Below are 21,234 nucleotides of genomic sequence, written 5' to 3'. Positions count from 1 at the left end.
TTATCTTCATTTCAAATGATTTATGTTCTTCTTAATGAAACCCTAACCCTAAATTTGTTCATATTGGTTAATATTGGTTCATATTGGATCATATTGGTTCATATTGGTTCATATTGGTTCATATTTGTTCATATTTGTTCATATTGGTTCATTAGTTTGTTCATCTTATTGTTCTTTTGTCGATGATGATATTTGCAGATGATATTGTTTCCGCTAGTTACTTAGCGTTTCGCTAGGCACTTAGCGTTTCGCTAGGCACTTATCGTTTCGCTAGGCACTTAGCATATCGATAGGCACTTAGCGTTTCGCTAGGCACTTAGCGTTTCGCTAGGCACTTAGCGTTTCGCTAGGCACTTAGCATTTCGCTAGGCACTTAGCGTTTCGCTATGCACTTAGCGTTTCTGCACGCGCGCGTAGGAAGTCGAAGAGGCGCGCGTATGAAGTTGAAGAGGAGCGCGTTTCTGCACGCGCTATACCTTATATTTAAAAAAAAACTTTCTGCATTCATTTCTTCCATTTTCCCTCTTCTATCCCCTCGAGTCCTCTCTCTCTATAACCGTCTCTTCACTGAAGGACATTGCCAAGGCCGATCTGCATGTCTTCTATCCCCTCGTGTCCTCTCTCTCTAACCGTCTCTTCATTAATCTCAGGTTTGATTATTTTTTTGGTTGTTGCATGTCTTTTTTTGATAATGAGTTTTCATATTTGCATGTTAAGTTTTAGGGTTTTGGCTGTTTCAGTTTATTTTGTTAGGTTTAGGGTTTTTGCTTGTTTCTGGTTATTGATTATTGCTTTAGGTTTTGGGTTTTCTCTTGTTTCTAGTTATTGGTTATTGTTTCTGGTTTATCAATGGGCATATCCCATATTAGGGTTTCGCGAAGTACTTATCGTTTCGTTAAGTACTTAACGAATTGCTTAGTACTTAACGTTTCGTTAAGTACTTAACGAATCGCTTAGTACTTAACGTTTCGTTAAGTACTTAACGAAACGATAAGTACTTCGCGAAATGATAAGTACTTAACGAAACGATAAGTACTTAACATTTGCGGTGGTTTATGTATTTGTTCTTACATTTTTGTTGTTGTTCCTTTTGTAGATGGCAGAAACCACAGTTCCTGATTTTCCTGGTCGGATTTCTTGGAAAAGCGCCCTCTACCTGAAGAAGATTGTTATGAAGTTTGAGGAAATGGATCTTGTAGAGAAGGTGTACAATACCCAATTCAGATATATAGTCTCAGCGCCAGTGTTGTAGTTCTCAGGAACTATTGTACATCACATGTTGCTTAGGAGGGTAACCTCAAACTCCAAGGAGATAACTTTCAATATCAATGGGCAGCAACTTGTATTTGGTATGAAAGAGTACGCCTTGGTGACGGGCCTAAACTTCGGAAGGTTTCCTGAGGTGAACGAAGAACAATGCCGAGGTCGTCCACCTCTGTCGGTAAAATATTTTAAAGGGAAGACGAGTGTAGTAATGCAAGAGTTGGAGACTGCTTTTTTGAAATGCAGAGATAAGGAAGATGCATGGAAGATGGGGCTGGTATGCCTGATTTGCCAGTACCTATTTTCATTTGACCCAAGGTGGGTGGTATTTTCAAAAATCCTCCACATGGTCGAAGACGAGGAAAGTTTCCTCTGATTTCCTTGGGGGAAGGTGACCTTTAGAGCCACCCGTAAGGGTTTGAACAAGAACATGAGACATCTCAGTCACAAATATTATAAGAAGAAGAAAATGAGTGATGATCCTTATGCTCCTTTTGCTTATAACATTTATGGGTTTGCACTGGCATTTCAAGTGTGGACATATGAGGTCATCAAAGGCTTTGTCCCTAAAATTTCAGAAAGAATGAGCTTAATGATCCTCTCCTCCCAAGGTTGTTAGTCTATCATTCCAACAGGAAGAACACCTTGATCGAGATAAAGTCTGCCCTTGAGACAACGAATCTGACTGAGATGGAAGAGTCCTCCATGGAGAAGAGGTTATACATTGGTGATGACTTTGAACAAATAGATGAGTCAACTGATGAGTTTTTTGAGGGATTTACAGAATGGAAGTTAGTGAAAGAGGATTATGATGAAGAAGAAAGTGAACATAACGATGAACATGAAGAACCTACTTCCAAACCAAACACCCGGAAGAGAAAGGTTGTGGTTAATCTCAAAGAAGCAGTAAACCTGAAGAGGAAGCTTGCTTATGAATCGAGTCATGCCAACATTCCTAGTCCCCCATCTGCTACTAGTCCTGGATTACTTCCAACATCTTCTGTTGGATGTAAATGTGAAGAGCTGAAGGAGGAAGTAAAAGCGCTGAAGGAGGAGATCATCAATGAGGTGAAGGAGGAGCTCAAAGAGATGAAAACAGCTTACGAAGAAACTCAAATACATCACAAGGCTTATATTAAAAAGTTGGTTGTTAGTATGTGCGAACAGTTATTAGCCAAATCCAACCAAAGGATGGCCATGTTAATAGCCAAATTAGATAATATGGAGGAGGAGAGGAAGAAGAAGAAAAAGAGCAAATTGGACAAGAAGGGCAAGACTGAGGTAAGATAATAAAACTTATCGTTTCGTTAAGTACTTAACGTTTCGTTAAGTACTTATCGTTTCGTTAAGTACTTAACGATTGTTGTTCATAACTGACCACACTGTTGTTCTATTTTTGCAGGAAGGGAATGTGGAGGAGATGAAGACGAATGAGATGGAGATGAAGGATGGGAAGGTGGAGGAGAGTATGGATGTTGTGAAGGTGGAGGAGAGTGTGAAGATGGAGGATAAAACTGAGGTAATTTATACTTAGCGAAGTCAAATGTTGTTTCGGGAAGTAAACATTGACCACAATGTTGTTCTATTTTTGTAGGATGGGAAGGTGGAGGATAGTGTGGTAAAGGTGGAGGAGAGTATGGATGCTGTGAAGGTGGAGGAGAGTGTGGTAAATGTGGAGGAGAGTGTGGATGCTTTGAAGGTGGAGGAGAGTGTGGTAAAGGTGGAGGAGACTGTGGATGCTGTGAAGGTGGATGGTGGGGACACTGAGAAAAATGTGAAGGTGGATGGTGGGGGAGATTGAGAATGATGTCAAAGTGGATGGTGGTGAGATTGAGACTGATGTGAAGGTGGATGGTGGGGAGATGTTGCTCTCTGATATGATGCAAGAAATAATTGAGAAAAAGAAGGATAAGGTCAAGGTCAAGGTTCAGAAGGTTGAGAAGGATGCCAAGGATGGGAAGGATAAAGTCAAGGTCAAGGTTGAGGAGGATGCCAAGGTTGAGAAGGATGCCAATGATTCGTAGGATTCGAAGGATAAGAAGGATGAGGTCAAGGATGCGAAAGATGAGAACGATGATGAAGATTTCTAATTATATAACACTCCACCTAAAGGAGTAATTCCAAAAAAAGAGTGAGGAAACAGAAGAAAGATGAAGACTACACCAACCCTTCTTTGTCAAAACAGTCAAAGACGAATGATCCATTAACTATCAATCCCCTTCAAAAATTTGATGATGATTTGTTGGTTCAATTACAGAATTGGTTGAAAGATGTAGCCACCAATGATCAGACAAAGACTGTGTTTACTTGCGAAGCACCAAAGAAGTTGTTTGTTAGAGTTCTAACAAAGTGCACATGGCTTAAAGATCTTGTAAGTCTTGCAATTCATAATAATTCTTTAACTTATGAATAAGGTGTTTGATATATACTGCATTTCCCCATTTTGCAGGAAGTCGACGCATTCTGCCACTTGTTGCGCAAAAGGATTGCGTAATATCTCAAGACATATAAACATTCTAAAGTATCAATAGGGGATTGCTTATTAGGAGATTTGATGAGGCGAGAGCACCCGAACTTTAAAAAAGATCCTGAAAATTATCCAATAGCAGAGGTATTTGATCAGTACTTCCTGGGTGTGGACCATAGACATATGCCAGAATGGCCATCAGTAGACGATATTTACGTGCCTTTGAACATTGGCAACAAGCACTGGGTATTGTGCGTCGTTCGTCTATAAGATAATCACATTGACGTTTATGACTGCGACTCGAGTATTTATAGGAATCTCGATCCATACCTGAGACCTTTGTGTGAGATGATTCCACGATTATTTGCAATGGCAGCCACTGATGTTGAGCTACAAAGGTTTCCTAAGTTCAATTTCCAGAAACTGACATATAAAAGGTTGCCACACCCAGCCAAAAATGCAGTCCCTAAAGTAGGGGAAGTCCTTAGAGCAGCAGAGAGTGGGGATTGTGGTGTATTTATGCTTATGTACATGTAATACTTGACTCCTGGTTTAGGTGTAGAGAAGGTGACCTCCAATGAAATGGAGTTTTTTAGACAAAAGATGGCGGTCCGATTATTTCATCAACTTATAGAACCTTAGTTTGTATTATAATCTTGTATTGATTTTTGGATAGAACTTGACTGGTGCTTATGTATTCTAATCTTGTATTGCTTTTTGGATAGAACTTGAACTTAAGTTCCATTTCATGTTATAATATTTGTAGTTTTAATTTAGTCTGGCTGGTTGGTTGGTTGGTAGTCTGATAATTACATACCAAATAATAGAACATTTAATTCAATGTACATAAATCATACCAAGTAACTTTAACTAACTTTAACTTTAACTTAACGAAACGATAAGTACTTAACGAAACGATAAGTACTTAACGAAACGTTAAGTACTTAACGAAACGATAAGTACTTAACGAAACGATAAGTACTTAACGAAACGATAAGTACTTAACGAAACGTTAAGTAATGATCAGTACACAGATAAACTAGATACAACAAATAGAGTACAACTTATCCCAAACATAATACCACTTATCCAAAACATAATACAACTTATCCAAAACATAATAAAACTTATCCCAAACATAATACAACTTATCCCAAACATAATACATCTTATCCCAAACATAATACAACTTATCCCAATCAATCTAAAGGCTCATATTGTTGAGATGATGGCTCGTGCTATTGAGAAGATGAGTCATGATGCTTAGATGATGATACTTTTATAGTAGATGGTGCAGGCATGACTGTTTTGCATGTGGCCCTATTATGTCCTAGTCCATCACATGAGCTGCATCGTCTCGGGGCCTTACGTAGCTCACCTTGAGATGACCTACGCTTTGTTTGTGTGCGCCCTTTCTTAACCTTAACATGTGGTTTTAGACATACGCGTTCCTTGATCATTTCGGGAATATCCCAATCGTCTTCATCACCATCAGGGTAACATGTCTCCGCATATGCATTCATACAAGATTCAGTTGTGTAATACCTATCAGAATGGAAAATAAAACGATTAAACAATTGGTTAAATGGATTGAACATGTGAGCTGAATAATACCTTGAACAAAAGTCATAACAAACTAAAGTGCGGTGATGGGAAGCAGACATTGCATGCGTACAGGGAAGACTAGAAACTTCAAATACCCTACAAGTGCAGTTCATGTCTTTTAAATTGACTTTAAAATGAGACTCAATGTCATGCACATAAAACTCGAATCGGTTAAGCGATGATACTGTATAGAATCTGGCCTTCTCGAATCCCTCACGTAATAACTTTTCATAAGTTGGAGATAACACTTCTTGGTGTTTGGACGCTCTTTCTCTTCTCTCATTAAATCAATCTTGTATTGTCAATCTTAAATACTCGGCCACTGAGGAAATGAGGTACTTTCTGGCTTCCCTACTCTGACTATTAAAACTCTCAGCATAATTGTTTGTGAGTTGATTGTATCGCTTACCGGGGAAAAATGCTCTAGTCCATCTTTGAAATCCAATTTCTTCCAAATAGGCAGCAATCATATGATCTTTAACCCTTATCTTGTCAAAAAACGATTAAACTGGGGGATAGTGTACGCACGAGAGGCCATATCAAACTCCATATGACAATTATCAGTTTTGAATTTCGCTGTAATATTCATCTTTATGTGATATGTGCACGCACCGTGGTATGCTTCTGGAAATATAGCACACAAGGCATTGGCGATGCTTGGGTGTCTATCGGATACGAAGACGAGATCATCAACTAATCCAATTGCTTCTCTCAATTTTTGCATGAAATAAGTCCAAGAGTTATTATTCTCTGAATCAATAACACCGAATGCGACAGGATATAATTGTTCATTCGCATCTAATGCAATAGCCACCAATAGTTGACCTCCCACCTTGTGCTTAAGAAAACTGGCATCAACACACAATACGGGACGACCAAAGGTTTTGAAACCCCTAATAGAGAGGCATAGGGACATGAACATATACTTGAAGTGGCCGAGCTCGTCTGTTTGGATGTCTGTTATGATACCCAGATTATGCTTCTCCAACATGTAAAGGTACGAGGGTAATTTTTCATATGAATCCTCTACCGTTCCTCGCACCGCCACTAAAGCCATTTCCCTTGCACTCCAAGCCTTATTATAAGTCAAAATTATCCCATAACTTGCCTGCATGTCTTCAATTATTTTCTTAGGCAAGTGATTATGGTGATGGTCCATGTACTTACTCTTCACGCACTGCCCAATAACCCATGCTGGTGTTTGCATTTTTTTCTCTAGCCTCGACAAAACTGAGCATGAGTGTTGTTGGTCGAATTTTCGGATCTCAAACATCTCAGATAATTTACCTTTCACGGCACGCAATCTCCACTTGCATTTCTCATCCAAACATTTCACATACCAAAGATGTTTTCTTGACTTCTCCACCTTGAATTCAAAATGATTAGTCATCGCATATTTATATAGCATCAGTTGTAGTTCTTTTTTATTTTCAAACAAGGCACCGACTTCCAATACGGTTTTAGTAGTTAATGCCAACGCAAATGAGGGGTCTGTCGGTGATATGTCTGTCGTGTCTGTCGGTGATATGTCTGTCGATGGTGTACCAAATGATGATCTTCTTGCACTACATGGTGTACCCATTGATGATCTTCTTGCACTAGTAGGTGGTGTACCCGTTGATGCTCTTCTCGCACTATGTGGTGTAGTTATTGATGCATGCAAGTCCTTAGTAAGTGGGATGTGAGGCAAAGAGTTATCTCCAACTTCATTACTTTCAACAAAGACATCCGAGGTTACAACTTCTGGTACAATTTTCTTAGTAAATTGTGGTATAATACTTTCTTGAGTTGGGTAGGTAAGTAGTGGTATCTTTTCTTTAGTAAATGGTGACTTCTCTACTACACAGACACACAATGGTGACACAGTTCGACCCAAAATCAAGCGTGATAAATATATGTTCAAATCATCATCTTCTTCAATAAAAACGGGTCTAGGATTTGTGATATTCGAAATATCATACTTCACTTGGAGAACTAAATCATATGTAGATTTCTGCACGTTAAGTCTTTCATGGAGTTTATCAACTAATTTCGCATAACGAGTACTTTGGGGTAAATCCAATGTTTTGATTGAAGAAGCATCAAAATACAATATTCCATTAGCATCAACTTTCCACTCTCCATTATAAAAAACGAAAACTTCGGCTGCAAGAAAAAATAGAAACAGGTTAATTAATACTGTGAAATGGAAACCCTTCGCGAAACGGGAAGTACTTCGCGAAACGGGAAGTACATCGCGAAACGGGAAGTACTTCGCGAAAAAATAAGTACTTCGCGAATCGTGAAGTATCATCGGATGAAACCCTAAAGAACACAGTGATTCGAAAATGCAGAAATGAACAACAATAAAATTACATAAACTTACCAAGTGGTACAGTGTTCGTGCTCGTCATGGAGCTCATTGTGTGTATCGCCGCCGCTTACCGCCGCCGCCGGCGAGTTTAGAGAGAAGGAGGAGAAAAGAGGAAGGAAAGACAGAGAAGGGAAGAAAAGAAATGAAAAAAAAATGGTCGGGTTATATTATATAGTAAGGGTATTCTGAACTTTTCACAGTGTCTCACTTCGCGAAACGCGATGTCCCTTCGCTTTACGCGAAAAGGGTAATTTTGTCAAAAAAATAAAGTGGTCACCAGATCAATTTCAATTAATGGGTGACCACAGAGGCAAATGACCCTATCTTCAGGGTCATTTAGTCCAATTTCCCTCTCCATGAGAAATCATAAAAATATTGGGCCCTGTTCGATTTTCCTGGTTATTTAATTGATGAGTGACGATTTTTTTTAAATAAAAACTTAAATAGTATTAATATATAGTAATAAAATATTAAATAATAATTTAAAATAAATGGTATTTTAGTATTTTAATTAATGAATTGAGTGATGTGATAGATAAGATTTGAGTGATGTGATGTTTTTGGGTTATGGTTAATGAAATAACCTGAAACGAACGAGGCCTTGATGTAGCATTTAAAAATGCAAAATGCAAAATATTTTATTTTAGGTTCGGTGTTTGATTACATTTGAGAAAGAGCACTATATCTCATGTCCGTTAAATGATGATCTCTATTCTAAATTCTTAGTCATTTTATAAGAATACAACATTTACATTTTATCTATAAACTACAATATCAATTTCCTAACTGTTAAAATTATTCTAATTAGATCCTAAATTAAGTTGTGAGAAATTAAAATCTGAATGCGGAAAACGTACATACCTTAATTGTAAGTATGAATCTTCAATTTTCTTGTAATAGAAATGTATTTAATATTCTCATTTTTAGATGGAATGGATCTTCCAATTGATGAGTACGTCAATGGTTTCTCTCTCTGTTAATGGTGAGAATTGTCTGTAACTTAAATGAGAACTATTACCGTTACATAAAACCAACATTATGTCAGTTATTATGGTTTAAATAATTCTAATTTAGCCCTTCATAAAATTAGAAATAATACTTAAGATATCCTCATTTTATATTAATGACAAATACACCATAAACTATAAACTTTATTTTATATTAAATCACATTATTTTGACTTATATTAAAAATGGTATTTGCACAAAGATTTATTATACTAGTGACCCCATAAATTCCAATAATCTCTCACTGGGTCACGTATGTACAAATAATAAATGTGTCAACAATAATGCGCTCAAAGTTTTGTGTCATCTCAATCATATATTGTATAAATAATTTTATCAATTAATTATATCAATATAAGACCAAAGAGATGTCATTGTATTTAAGCTCAGCTAGACCCAACAGTGATCACATAAATCAATATAATTAATTGAAAAATCATATCATGAATGTGAGAAATGAAAATTCAATGTAAAGTGATCTTTTCAAATCAATTTTCAACTAGCCCTACTTGACTTTAGTGAGATCATACTTTAAACATAATTATACAAAGTGTAATGAACTGAACAATACTTAATTTCTTCTTAAAATAATGTTTTTTTATAAATATCTATAAAATAACTAAACTGAAAGACAACCAAACTACAAACTCCCACTAAAGTTAGAGATCATCGATCTCCACGTCACTCATGCGAGCAATATTCTCATGAAAGATATTAATCGATAAACACATTGTCAAGGGGTTCATGACCATAGAGTTTGTACATAAATATTTTATAGAAATCTATCAACTTTGTATCATTTCTTTTACAACAAGAAATTTGATATCAATATCACATAATTTGAAGCCTACTAACAAATCACAAATTCCGGTGCAATAGTGGATGACGCTGTAACAAGTCACTTTGTTTGACACTTTTGAAGAAAACGATAAAACCAGCTAGTGAAAAATATAACTTAGAGTGGATTTTATACTGTTTTGGCATCCCGTAAGATTGGAGTTAGAATACTCAATGATCTCAAGATTTTCCGACTTCCTATATGTGAGCATCTAATTCTTAGTTCTTTTCAAATATCTCATAACTATTGGGCTACTTAATGTCAATCAAAATTTATGACAAACAAAATGTCACCCATATATAAAACCATAAATAGACGTTTACTCCCACTAAACTTGTGATACACAATAATCAATTAAATTTACCTTAAATCTAAAAGAGATATAATTATTATTTTGTGAAATTTATGGTACCACTAATGAGATGTTTTTTTAAGCCTTTAGATGAATTTTTTTAATTTGCAAACCATATTAATTTGGTATCTCCACACAAAGTTTTCTCGTTGCACCAAATTGTCTTTCAATGTCTCTATTGAAAAACCCCTTATGGTGAAGCTTCATATCAAATATGCAACGAGTACCATAAATTATCCTTAAAGAGTAATTAATTAAACTGAATTGTCACAAAGACACTTGATTTTGAGGTTGTTGAGTTTGCACTTAATGAAATTGATCAATAATGTCTTGTTACTCTTGATTTTTTAACATTATCATTAATATGAATAAAATTCTTATCAATGTCAAAAATACTTTAGATATAAATTAAATCTTCCTCCATATGAATTATTGATCTAAATCATTTTTAAAGACAAAATCATTTATCCTCTCAAACTCAATATTCTCAAAAAAACAATATTACAGTCTCTTTTAAAAAACTATCTTTAACTTGACATAATAAAAAATATAACCCTTAATCACTTAGAATATTCAATAAAATAGTTGTTCACGTTTATAACTTAAGTAACAACTAAATTCATATAATAATTTATCGCATCTAAAATACTTAATACAACATTAATATCAAATCTTTGGACAGTAATATTAATTACTAATAGTGGTGTAATGATTAAACATTAATAATAAGATATTTCAAATAATCATTCTATTTTGGATGGATTAATTATTCACATAAATAAAAATTTATAATTATTACATAATTACCATTACAAACATTGATGCAATTCTGTTAATTAATTATTAGCCTTTGGGCTAAATAATATAATCACACGAATTACACTATATTATCATTCAAAATTTTCATGAATCAATTTTAACAAGCATTGTCACTTTGGTAATTATTTGTATCAATCAATACAATCCAAATAATGGATAATAATATCATTAATTTGAATTTAAATGTCATATAATGTTTTATATTAATTAAATAAAATAAATATTTATTAGACCAAATTTTAAATATTTTTATGACAAAATCCAATTATTCAATAATTTATTAGTAATCATTAACCTTACTCTTTTAATCTTAAAATATAAATTTTTATTATATATTGATTTATATATATATACCTAACAATAAACAATATTCCTTAATTCTCAATATAAATTTATAATATATATTATATCAATTCGAGAACTATCTTGAATATATATATATATATATATATATATATATAATATGATGCTTAATTTTTAAAATGTTCGGATTGCCGGGTCGAGAGTTGTGGTTAATTTGGATATATATGTGAGAGTAAATAGATATTTGGGTCGGATTGTGGGTTGACTCGCTCATAAACTTAAAACGGATATAAATAAAATTAAAAATGCTATAGGTATGGTTTGAACTTACAACCTAACAAAATAAGTATAATCCTTTAACCAACTAAGCTAATAACACTTTATATTTTAAATTCAACACCAAATTTGATGAACACAAGACATTTTTCACAATATTAATTCAACTTTTTAACTAACTAATCTATATATATATATATATATATATATATAATGATGCTTAATTTTTAAAGTGTCCGGATTATCGGATCGAGAACTGTGGTTAATTTGGATATATATGTGAGAACAAATGGATACTTGGGTCGGATTGTGGGTTGATCTGCCCATAAAATTAAAACGGTTAAAAATAAAATTAAAAATACTCTATGTATGGTTCGAATTTGCAACCAAACAAAGTAAGTAAAACCCTTTAACCAACTGGGCTAATAACACTTTATATTTTAAATTCAACCCCAAATTTGATGAACTCATACATTTTAACAATATAAGTTCAACTTTTTAACTAACTAATATATATATATATATAATGATGCTTAAATTTTAAAGTGTCCGGATTGCCGGGTCGAGAGTTGTGGTTAATTTTGATATATATGTAAGAGTAAATGGATACTTGGATCGGATTGTGGGTTGATCCGCTCATAAACTTAAAACGGTTAAAAATAAAATTAAAAATGTTATAAGTATAGTTCGAACTTGCAACCTAACAAAATAAGTATAACCCTTTAATCAACTAAGCTAATAACACTTTATTTTTTAAATTCAACATCAAATTTGATGAACGCAAGACATTTTAAAAATATAAATTCAACTTTTTAACTAACTAATATATATATATATATATATAGTAATGCTTAAATTTTAAAGTGTCCGGATTGTCGGGTCGAGAACTGTGGTTAATTTGAATATATATTTGAAAATAAATGGATAATTGGGTCGGATTGTGGTTTGACCGCCCATAAACTTAAAACGGTTAAAAATAAAATTAAAAATGCTCTAGTTATGGTTTGAACTTGCAACCTAACAAAACAAGTACAACCCTTTAACCAACTAGGCTAATAACACTTTATATTTTAAATTCAACACCAAATTTGATGACCGCGGGACATTTTAACAATATAAGTTCAACTTTTTAACTAACTAATATATATATATATATAATGATGCTTAATTTTTAAAGTATCCGAATTGTCGGGTCTAGAGATGTGGTTAATTTGAATATATATGTGAGAGTAAATGGATACTTGGATCGGATTGTGGGTTGACCCGCTCATAAACTTAAAACGGTTAAAAATAAAATTAAAAATGCTATATGTATGGTTTGAACTTGCAACCTAACAAAATAGCCCTTTTAACCAACTAAGCAATAACATTTTATATTTTAAATTTAACACCAAATTTGATAACGCGGTTGTTCATCAATAGTTTTTAATTGGTCATAATTATCTTTTAACTCTGCGTTATAGATTTCACTATCATTAGTGAGCAATAATGGAAGAATTCTGTCATATTTATAGAGATAAGGGACATAATTCATATGGATAGAGTAAGTCTCGCATGTTTACTTTAATGGTAGTATTACATTTTTCTTTTCATTCGTAGTATGGGGAAGAAGTGGACTCCAAAGGTCAAACTAATTGAGTTGAGAAATCAAACTGTATCAATTGTTTTAGAGATCGTTCTGCAATGTGAAAGTAAATGGATATTTGAGTCGGATTGTTGGTTGACCCGCCCATAAACTTAAAACGGTTAAAAATAAAATTAAAAATGATATTAAATTTTTACCGTAATATTTTTTTCACGGTTTTTTATATTATTATTCGTGTAAATGCACAGGATAAATATTAGTTTTGAATAATAATTGTTAATTCTTTAGAGAATTTCTCTTTAACGACACTTAACAAGAATCTAAATATTCATAAATATATGATAACATCATAATTATATTCAGTATCTTTATATTATATAGTAAACATGTTTTATTATCTAAATTCATCCATATATGAAAGAAAATTTAAATATTCATAAATTTAGGGATCTTCCTGACAAATAACCTAATAAATTTTAATTAGTTCAAAATATATGAATTTTATTGAAATATAAATATATATTTTTTCATCAAATTAATTGAAATTATCTATATATATATATATATATTACATTCCTAATGTTTGAAATTATATATATTTTTTAAAAAACGGTTAAATTGAAGAAAATGATAAAACTTGCTTATTCTAAAAATAAATTAAGGTGGTGTGAGAGTATTTTTCACTGAAATTGGTCTCAATAGTCAACATAGGTAATTCATAGAGGATAAATAATGAACTATTTTTTTTGTAAGTTAAATAAAAAAGTTTAAACATCTTCATTCATTTATTTTAATATATTATTTTTAAATAAAAAAAGAAGTAAATTTGACTAAACAAGATAAAAACTTGTACACACTCCACAATCACTAATGGAAATGTTGATAGCTAATTAATTCAATCTTCATCCTTCTGCGAGAATGAAAAAATTAGGACCAAACACAAAGGGATGATAACAAAAGCTGCAAGCTTCAAAAGCTCCTCATTTTCCTTGGATATCACTTCGATTCTTGACCAATCTCCACTGTACCTAAAATGCAAAGACCCAGATTGCTTATCACGAGAAAGATTCAGAAAACCATACAATATTCTATGACAAAGCATAATTGAAAGAGAGAGTACCCTGCATCAAGAAATCCCAATCCAAATACAGCAATCCCCGAACGAGCAAGAATTATGTTGGGGACTTTGAGTTGAAAACTGGGTCGAAACTGGCCTCCTCCAGAATCTTCAATTGGTTCTCTTCTTCGAGCTTCAGTTGATTTTCTAGCACTTTTGATCTTCCCATGAAGAAGATAAGTATGTATGTGGCTGGAACCAACTCTCATCAACATTTGCTAGTCTAGTTATGTATGTGGTCAGAAGAAGAGAAAAGCATGTTATTTATCTATTATTTAACCTATTTTCTCTTTTGTACACAAACATTAATTGCTCGAGGACCAATTATTTCATTTTCATTTTTTTTTGTGTGGGTGGGGCCTTGTGAGGTGAATACTCAAAACTTTTTCAAATTAATAATTCTTGGTCAGATATTTCAATACAACTCTTTGTTTTGATTTTTGTTTATGTAGTTCACCCCCAATTTATTTATTTTTTAGGTTACAAATGTTATATTATTCATTATTTTTTTTTTATACTTTTTTTTTACTTTTTTACAAATGTTATTTATTTAAGACACCTTATTTTTTTTTCAAGTACACCCAATTTCTGATTCTTGGGTCGACCTGAATTTTGAATTATTCAAATAACTTTAAATAATTAAATATCACTTTACTTTCCTCTTTATTAATTAATTCATTAAACAAAATATAAAATATTCTTTATTTTAAATTATTATTATTCTTTATTTATTTATATATATATATTAATATTTTTTTTTAAATTATTATTTCCTCAAAATTATTATCAATAATAATTTTTTTCCATCTCTAATTTATTTCAATAACCGAGCAATGCCCAATCATTATCCAGACATTAGTATATTTTCTCATATTATATTGATACTCCACATGGAAAATGACCATTAGGAAGTCATATTGTATACTAGTCACTATAGATCGAGTATGCTTTAAATTAGTATATACATTCATTTTTTTTGCCACTAATTTATAATTTATAATTTATAAATAATTTCGAGTATATAAATTTTAATATAAAATTCTTATTTTGACTATTACACGAGATTGAAATAAAATAATTAATTTGAAAAATATATAATATCTATCTATATATATATATATATAATGATGTTTAATTTTTAAGGTGTCCGGATTGCCGGGTCGAGAGCTGTGGTTAATTTGGATATATGTGAGAGTAAATGAATACTTGTGTCGGATTGTGGGTTGATCCGCCCATAAACTTAAAACGGTTAAAAATAAAATTAAAAATGTTATAGGTATGGTTCGAACTTGCAACCTAACAAAACAAATACAATCTTTTAACCAACTAGGCTAATAAGACTTTATATTTTAAATTCAATCCAAAATTTGATAAACGCGTGACATTTTAACAATAAAAGTTCAACTTTTTAACTAACTAATATATATATATATATATATATATATATATATATATATATATATATATAATGATGCTTAATTTTTAAAGTGTCTGGATTGCCGGGTCGAGAGCTGTGGTTAATTTGGATATATGTGAGAGTAAATTGATACTTGGGTTGGATTGTGGGTTGACCCTCTCATAAAAATTTTACCGTAATATTTTTTTCACAGTTTTTTATATTATTACTCGTGTAAATGCACGGGATACATGCTAGTTAATATAATAATGCTTAAATTTTAAAGTGTCCGGATTGCCGGGTCGAGAGTTGTGGTTGATTTGGATATTTATGTGAGAGTAATTAGATACTTGGGTCGGATTGCGAGTTGACCCGCCCATAAACTTAAAACGGTTAGAAATAAAATTAAAAATGTTATTTGTATGTTTCGAACTTACAACCTAACAAAATAAGTACAACCTTTTAACCAACTAAGCTAACAACACTTTATATTTAACATTCAACACCAAATTTGATAAACGCGAAATATTTTAACAATAAAAGTTCAAATTTTTAACTAACTAATCTATATATATAATGATGCTTAATTTTTAAAGTGTTCGGATTGCCAGGTCGAGAGCTGTGGTTAATTTGGATATTTATGTGAGAGTAAATGGATACTTGGGTTGGATTGTGGGTTGACCCGCCCATAAACTTCAAACGGTTAAAAATGAAATTAAAAATGCTATTTGTATGTTTCGAACTTACAACCTAACAAAACAAGTACAACCTTTAACCAAGTGTGATTGAGATGTGGTTTGCCGAGGGATAATAGACCGGTATCATTTGAAAGTGGTTAAACAAATATGAATTAAATATTTGATTGACCAAAGTGTGAGGTCACGATGGTAATTATTAAAAAATATGAATCAAATATTTGATTGACAAATTGAAAGTGTAAAGTTACGAGATGAGAGATTCATTCGGAAAAAATATGTGATGAAAATATGAAAAAATAAGTTGTTTTATTGAAGTGAATAAAATATGGAATGAGAGCGTTATATTTTTTATTTTAATAACTTTAAACATATAATAAATATTATTATAATTTTTTTAATTTATTTTATTTTTATTTTTATCCGTGTGCATGAGTATCAATGATGTTTTTTTATCTGTGTTGCATGAGTTAAAAAACTAAAAAAATACTTCACGGGAAAAGTCGACGACGACCGCGTGTAGCGGTCTCGATAGAGCCTTGGCGGAGGCACGATAGGGTCCAAGCCCAGGAAGAAGCAACAATCGAAAGGGCCTTTGGTTCGATCAACATGGTGCATTGGCCCGCACATATGGATAATTAACAAGGTTCGGCCTAGGTTATGGTTCGACGAGAGTGTGATCTACTTCAGTCAAGGTTTCAGTCCAGGTGTACCAGCTTCGTGGGACTCTGTCCAGGTTTGGATCAAGTACAACCAGGGTGCACACAAAATTTAGGGGCTCAGTCTCGAGTCATGGTTTGCGATCTCTAGGTAAAGGTTCAAGCCATGGGTTCAAGCTAAAGAGTTCGTCGGTCAAGTGTCCAGTTGACCTGGGCTGTTCGTTGACGAAATGAATAGGATGTGGGTGTCCGATCCCCATGTCCGCCCGCATGGAGTCTTCTTCTTCATCAGCATGTCCTTCCCCGATGGCAGCCCAACGTCTTAATAGACCGTTGCAATAGAAAAACTACCAATTTCATCCGGAGATAACTTGGGATATGGTACACTAAACATTGCATATGAACTACCAAAATCATCATGACGAACCAATGAACAACCACTAGTAAAAAAAGGACCTTTACCGACGGTTTTTTCCGAAGATTTTATAAAACTCTCATAAATACTCCCGAGAGGAACAAATCCTTCGGTATTAAAAATATATTCCGAGGGGGGTGTAAAACCTTCGAGTTTACTAATTATTACCGAAAGTTCTTTGTAGAACTTTCGGTTTTTACCTTCCCAAAAAACCAAAAAAAATTCTAATTGTTGGATGTGGGTTAATTGCGAAGGTTTTTACAAAAACCTTCGGTTTTGAAATCCCGGGGATTTTTAATTGCGAAGGTTATTCAAAGAACCTTCGGTTTTACCTTTTTTGAAATTCTATTTTCCGAAAGTTTTACAAAGAACCTTCGGTTTTGCTCAATTAAAAAAAATTCTAAGTTTGCTAATGGTTATTTCCGAAGGGTTTTCATATAACCTTCGGTTTTGATATTAGTCAAAACCGAAGGTTATATAAAAACCTTCGGCATCCACCTCTATAAATACAAACCCTAACCCTTCTATTTTTTATTCCACTCATCTCTCCTTTCTCTCTCTTCCGCGCCGCAGTCGCCTAGCCTCCTCCACGCCGGTTCTTCTATTCTCTCGTTCAGGTTTGTTTCATTTGTTTTTTTTGTTTTGTTTATTATGAGATTTAGATTTCTTAAGTTTATATATATATATATTATCTAGATTTATGCTAGTTTACGTTATTTTGTTTGATTAATATATATATATATATATATACATATATCTGAAATGCATTTAGGATGGGTGATTCATGGAATAGTCTTCGGCGTACACCAGAGAAACTGCATCCGTGTTACCAGAATCTGATTGCACAATCAGAAATTGCGGCACGTGAGGAAGAGGTGAGACAGATGACGCTGGAAATGGAACAAATCCGATTGAGGGATGCGGAAAGAGGCCGATTGCTCAGTGAAATTAAAGCGGACAGGGCCGAAATGGCCCAGAGATTAGAGAATCTCGAACATGAACTTGTATTGTTGAGGAGTCGACTGAATCAACCACCCCCTCCTCCCACCCCATCTAATAATTTCTAGATTTATTATGTGTTTATTAGTTTTTCCGTACGAACGATGACAATATTTTTATGTGTTTTGTTTTAATATTCATGAATTATTATTATTATGTTTGGTTTGGTTTTAATATGTTGTTAATGAATTATTTTATTATTGTTACTTTTCACCTTATTTTTCTAAAAAAAATAGCATGGTCAAAACCGAAGGTTTATTTGAAAACCTTCGGTTTTGACCCTGGTTTAAAAAAATCTAAAAAATTTCTAAGGGTAAAAACCGAAGGTTTTCAAATAAACCTTCGGTTTTGACCCTAGTTTAAAAAAATCTGAAAATTTTCTAAATATGGGGAAGGGTAAAAACCGAAGGTTTATTTGAAAACCTACGGTTTTGACCCTAGTTTAAAAAAATCTTAAAATTTTCTAAGTATGGGGAATGGTAAAACCGAAGGTTTTCATATAAACCTTCAGTTTTGACCCCTGTTTAAAAAAATTGAAAATTTTCTAAATATGGGTAAGGGTAAAAACCGAAGATTTTCAATTAAACCTTCGGTTTTGACCCTAGTTTAAAAAAATCTGAAAATTTTCTAAATATGGGTAAAGGTAAAATCGAAGGTTTTCAAATAAACCTTCGGTTTTGACCCTAGTTTAAAAAAATCTGAAAATTTTCTAAATATGGGGAAGGGTAAAACCGAAGGTTTATTTGAAAACCTTCGGTTTTGACCCATGTTTAAAAAATCTGAAAATTTTCTAAATATGGGTAAGGGTAAACACCGAAGGTTTTCAAATAAACCTTCGGTTTTGACAAGGGTAAAAACCGAAGGTTTTAAAATAAACCTTCGGTTTTGACCCTAGTTTAAAAAAATCTGAAAATTTTCTAAATATGGGTAAGGGTAAAAATGAAGGTTTTCAAATAAACCTTCGGTTTTGACCCCTGTTTAAAAAAATCTGAAAATTTTCTAAGTATGGGGAAGGGTAAAAACTGAAGGTTTATTTGAAAACCTTCGGTTTTGACCCTTCCTAAAACATTCTGTTTAAGGTCAGGACCGAGAGGTTTTCTTAAAACTTTCGGTGAAACCCATAAAAACCGAAAGTTATACTATTAACTTTCGGTGTTACCAAATCATAATTTCGAAAATTAATTGGTTTGATACATTCCAATCTAGAATCTTAACTAATCTAATCAAGTGTGTGTTGTTTTTTAAAAATTAAGATTGTGTTTAATGTTTAAATGTTTATGATTGTGTTTGATTATATAAAGAAGTGTATTTATATGTTTGTATTTATGATGACATGAATGTGTATAAAGTTTGATCATATGGTTTATGTAATGCGTTAAGGTTATTAAATGTGTTAAATTAATAATGTTCAAAGTCATTAGAAGATTAAAACCAATTAATTTAACAATTTGTGAAATGGTAATTCCGAAGGTTCATGATATAACTTTCGGAAATAGCTATCAAAACCGAAAGTTATACCATTAACCTTCGGAATTGCCACTTCATAATTTGTAATATTCATGGGCTTTTCACTTTACAATCTAGACTCATAACTAATATAATCGAGTGTGTTATATTTTAAAAAATTTAGATGGTGTTTAATGTTAAAATGTTTAATTATATAGAAAGTTTATATGAATGTTTATAATGTTTGATTATCCTATCAATGTGTGTAATGTTTGATTATATAAATTTTGTGTAATATTTTAAAAGATGTCAAATTTGTTAAATTAATGTTATTGAAGGTCATTAGATGATTAAAAACTAATTAGTTTAACAATTTGTGAAATGGTAATTCCGAAGGTTATTGTTATAACCTTCGGAAATAGTGATCTAAACCGAAGGTTATATATAAGACTTTCGGTTTAGCTAATTAAATAAAATTGTAAATATGTAAAAACCGAGAGATTTAGACACATCTCTCAGAATTTAATTTATCAAAACCGAGAGACATGTGAAAATCTCTCGGAAATATGAATAATAAAAATCGAGAGTTAATCATATAACTCTCGGAATTAATGAATTAAGCAAAACCGAAAGGTTTATGAAAACCTTCGGATTTAAACAATTAAGTAAAACCGAAAGTTTTAATTAAACTTTCGGAATTGAACTTATTAAAAAAAACCTTTCACTTCTTCTTTTCCCCGATTTCACTCTCTCTCACCGACCGACTCTCTCGCGCCTCCTTCCTCCAGCGATCAAACGACGTCGCCGCCGCCGCCGCTGCCTTCCTCCCTCGATCAGACGACGACGACGACGCCACCTTCCTCCCTCAATCAGTCGACGACGACACCTTCCTCCTTCGATCAGACGACGCCGCCTTCCTCCTTCGATCAGACGACGACCACGACGACGGTTCCTCTTCTGATCAAACAACGCCGCCGTCTACTTTCTCTGCCGCCGCTCTAGCCCCGCTTCCGCCGCCTCTTGCTGCCGCCGACATCCGATTCATTTCAAGGTTAGTTTTTTTGATTGATTTTAGGTTAGTTTTTTTGTTATCTAGTTAGTTTTTTTTTTATTTTAGGTTATATTTTGGTTATTTAGTCTGATTGATCGTTATTGAATTTGATTTAGGTTTGGTTATTAGGTTTGATTGATGATTATTGATTTTGATTTATGTTTGGTTATTAGGTTTAATTAATGTTAAAAATTGGTTTATATTGAGTTTGATTTAGGTTTGGTTATTTGGTTTGATTGATGGTTATTGATTTTGATTTAGGTTTGGTTATTAGGTTTGATTAATGTTAAAAATTGGTTTATATTGAGTTTGATTTAGGTTTGGTTAATTGGTTTGATTGATGGTTATTGATTTTGATTTAGGTTTGGTTATCAGGTTTGATTAATGTTAAAAATTGGTTCATATTGGGTTTGATTTAGGTTTGGTTAATTGGTTTGATTGATGTTAAAAATTGGTTTATATTGAGTTTGGTTTAGGTTTGGTTATTTGGTTTGATTGATAGTTATTGAGATTATGTTAGAATTGAATTGTTTGGATTAGATTTGATTTTGGTTATTAGATTTGGTTTGAAATTGTTTGGTTAATGTT

At 32.7% G+C, this 21,234-nt stretch overlaps 1 protein-coding gene across 1 annotated transcript; it reads right to left on the bottom strand.

The window, feature by feature from the left end:
* Positions 1–13,626: 13,626 nt before the first annotated feature.
* Positions 13,627–14,240, bottom strand: LOC124938250. The gene is made up of 2 exons (XM_047478665.1): positions 13,989–14,240; positions 13,627–13,896 (listed from the first exon to the last, which is right to left on the bottom strand). The coding sequence occupies exons 1-2, from the start codon at positions 14,198–14,200 to the stop codon at positions 13,764–13,766; spliced, it is 345 nt and encodes a 114-aa protein (XP_047334621.1). The 5' UTR covers positions 14,201–14,240; the 3' UTR covers positions 13,627–13,763.
* Positions 14,241–21,234: the final 6,994 nt, after the last annotated feature.

This window comes from Impatiens glandulifera, chromosome 1, assembly GCF_907164915.1.
Source record: "Impatiens glandulifera chromosome 1, dImpGla2.1, whole genome shotgun sequence".
NCBI lineage: Eukaryota > Viridiplantae > Streptophyta > Magnoliopsida > Ericales > Balsaminaceae > Impatiens > Impatiens glandulifera.
The sequence above is the reverse complement of the archived record's forward strand: the minus strand, read 5'-3'. Positions and strand labels throughout refer to the sequence as shown.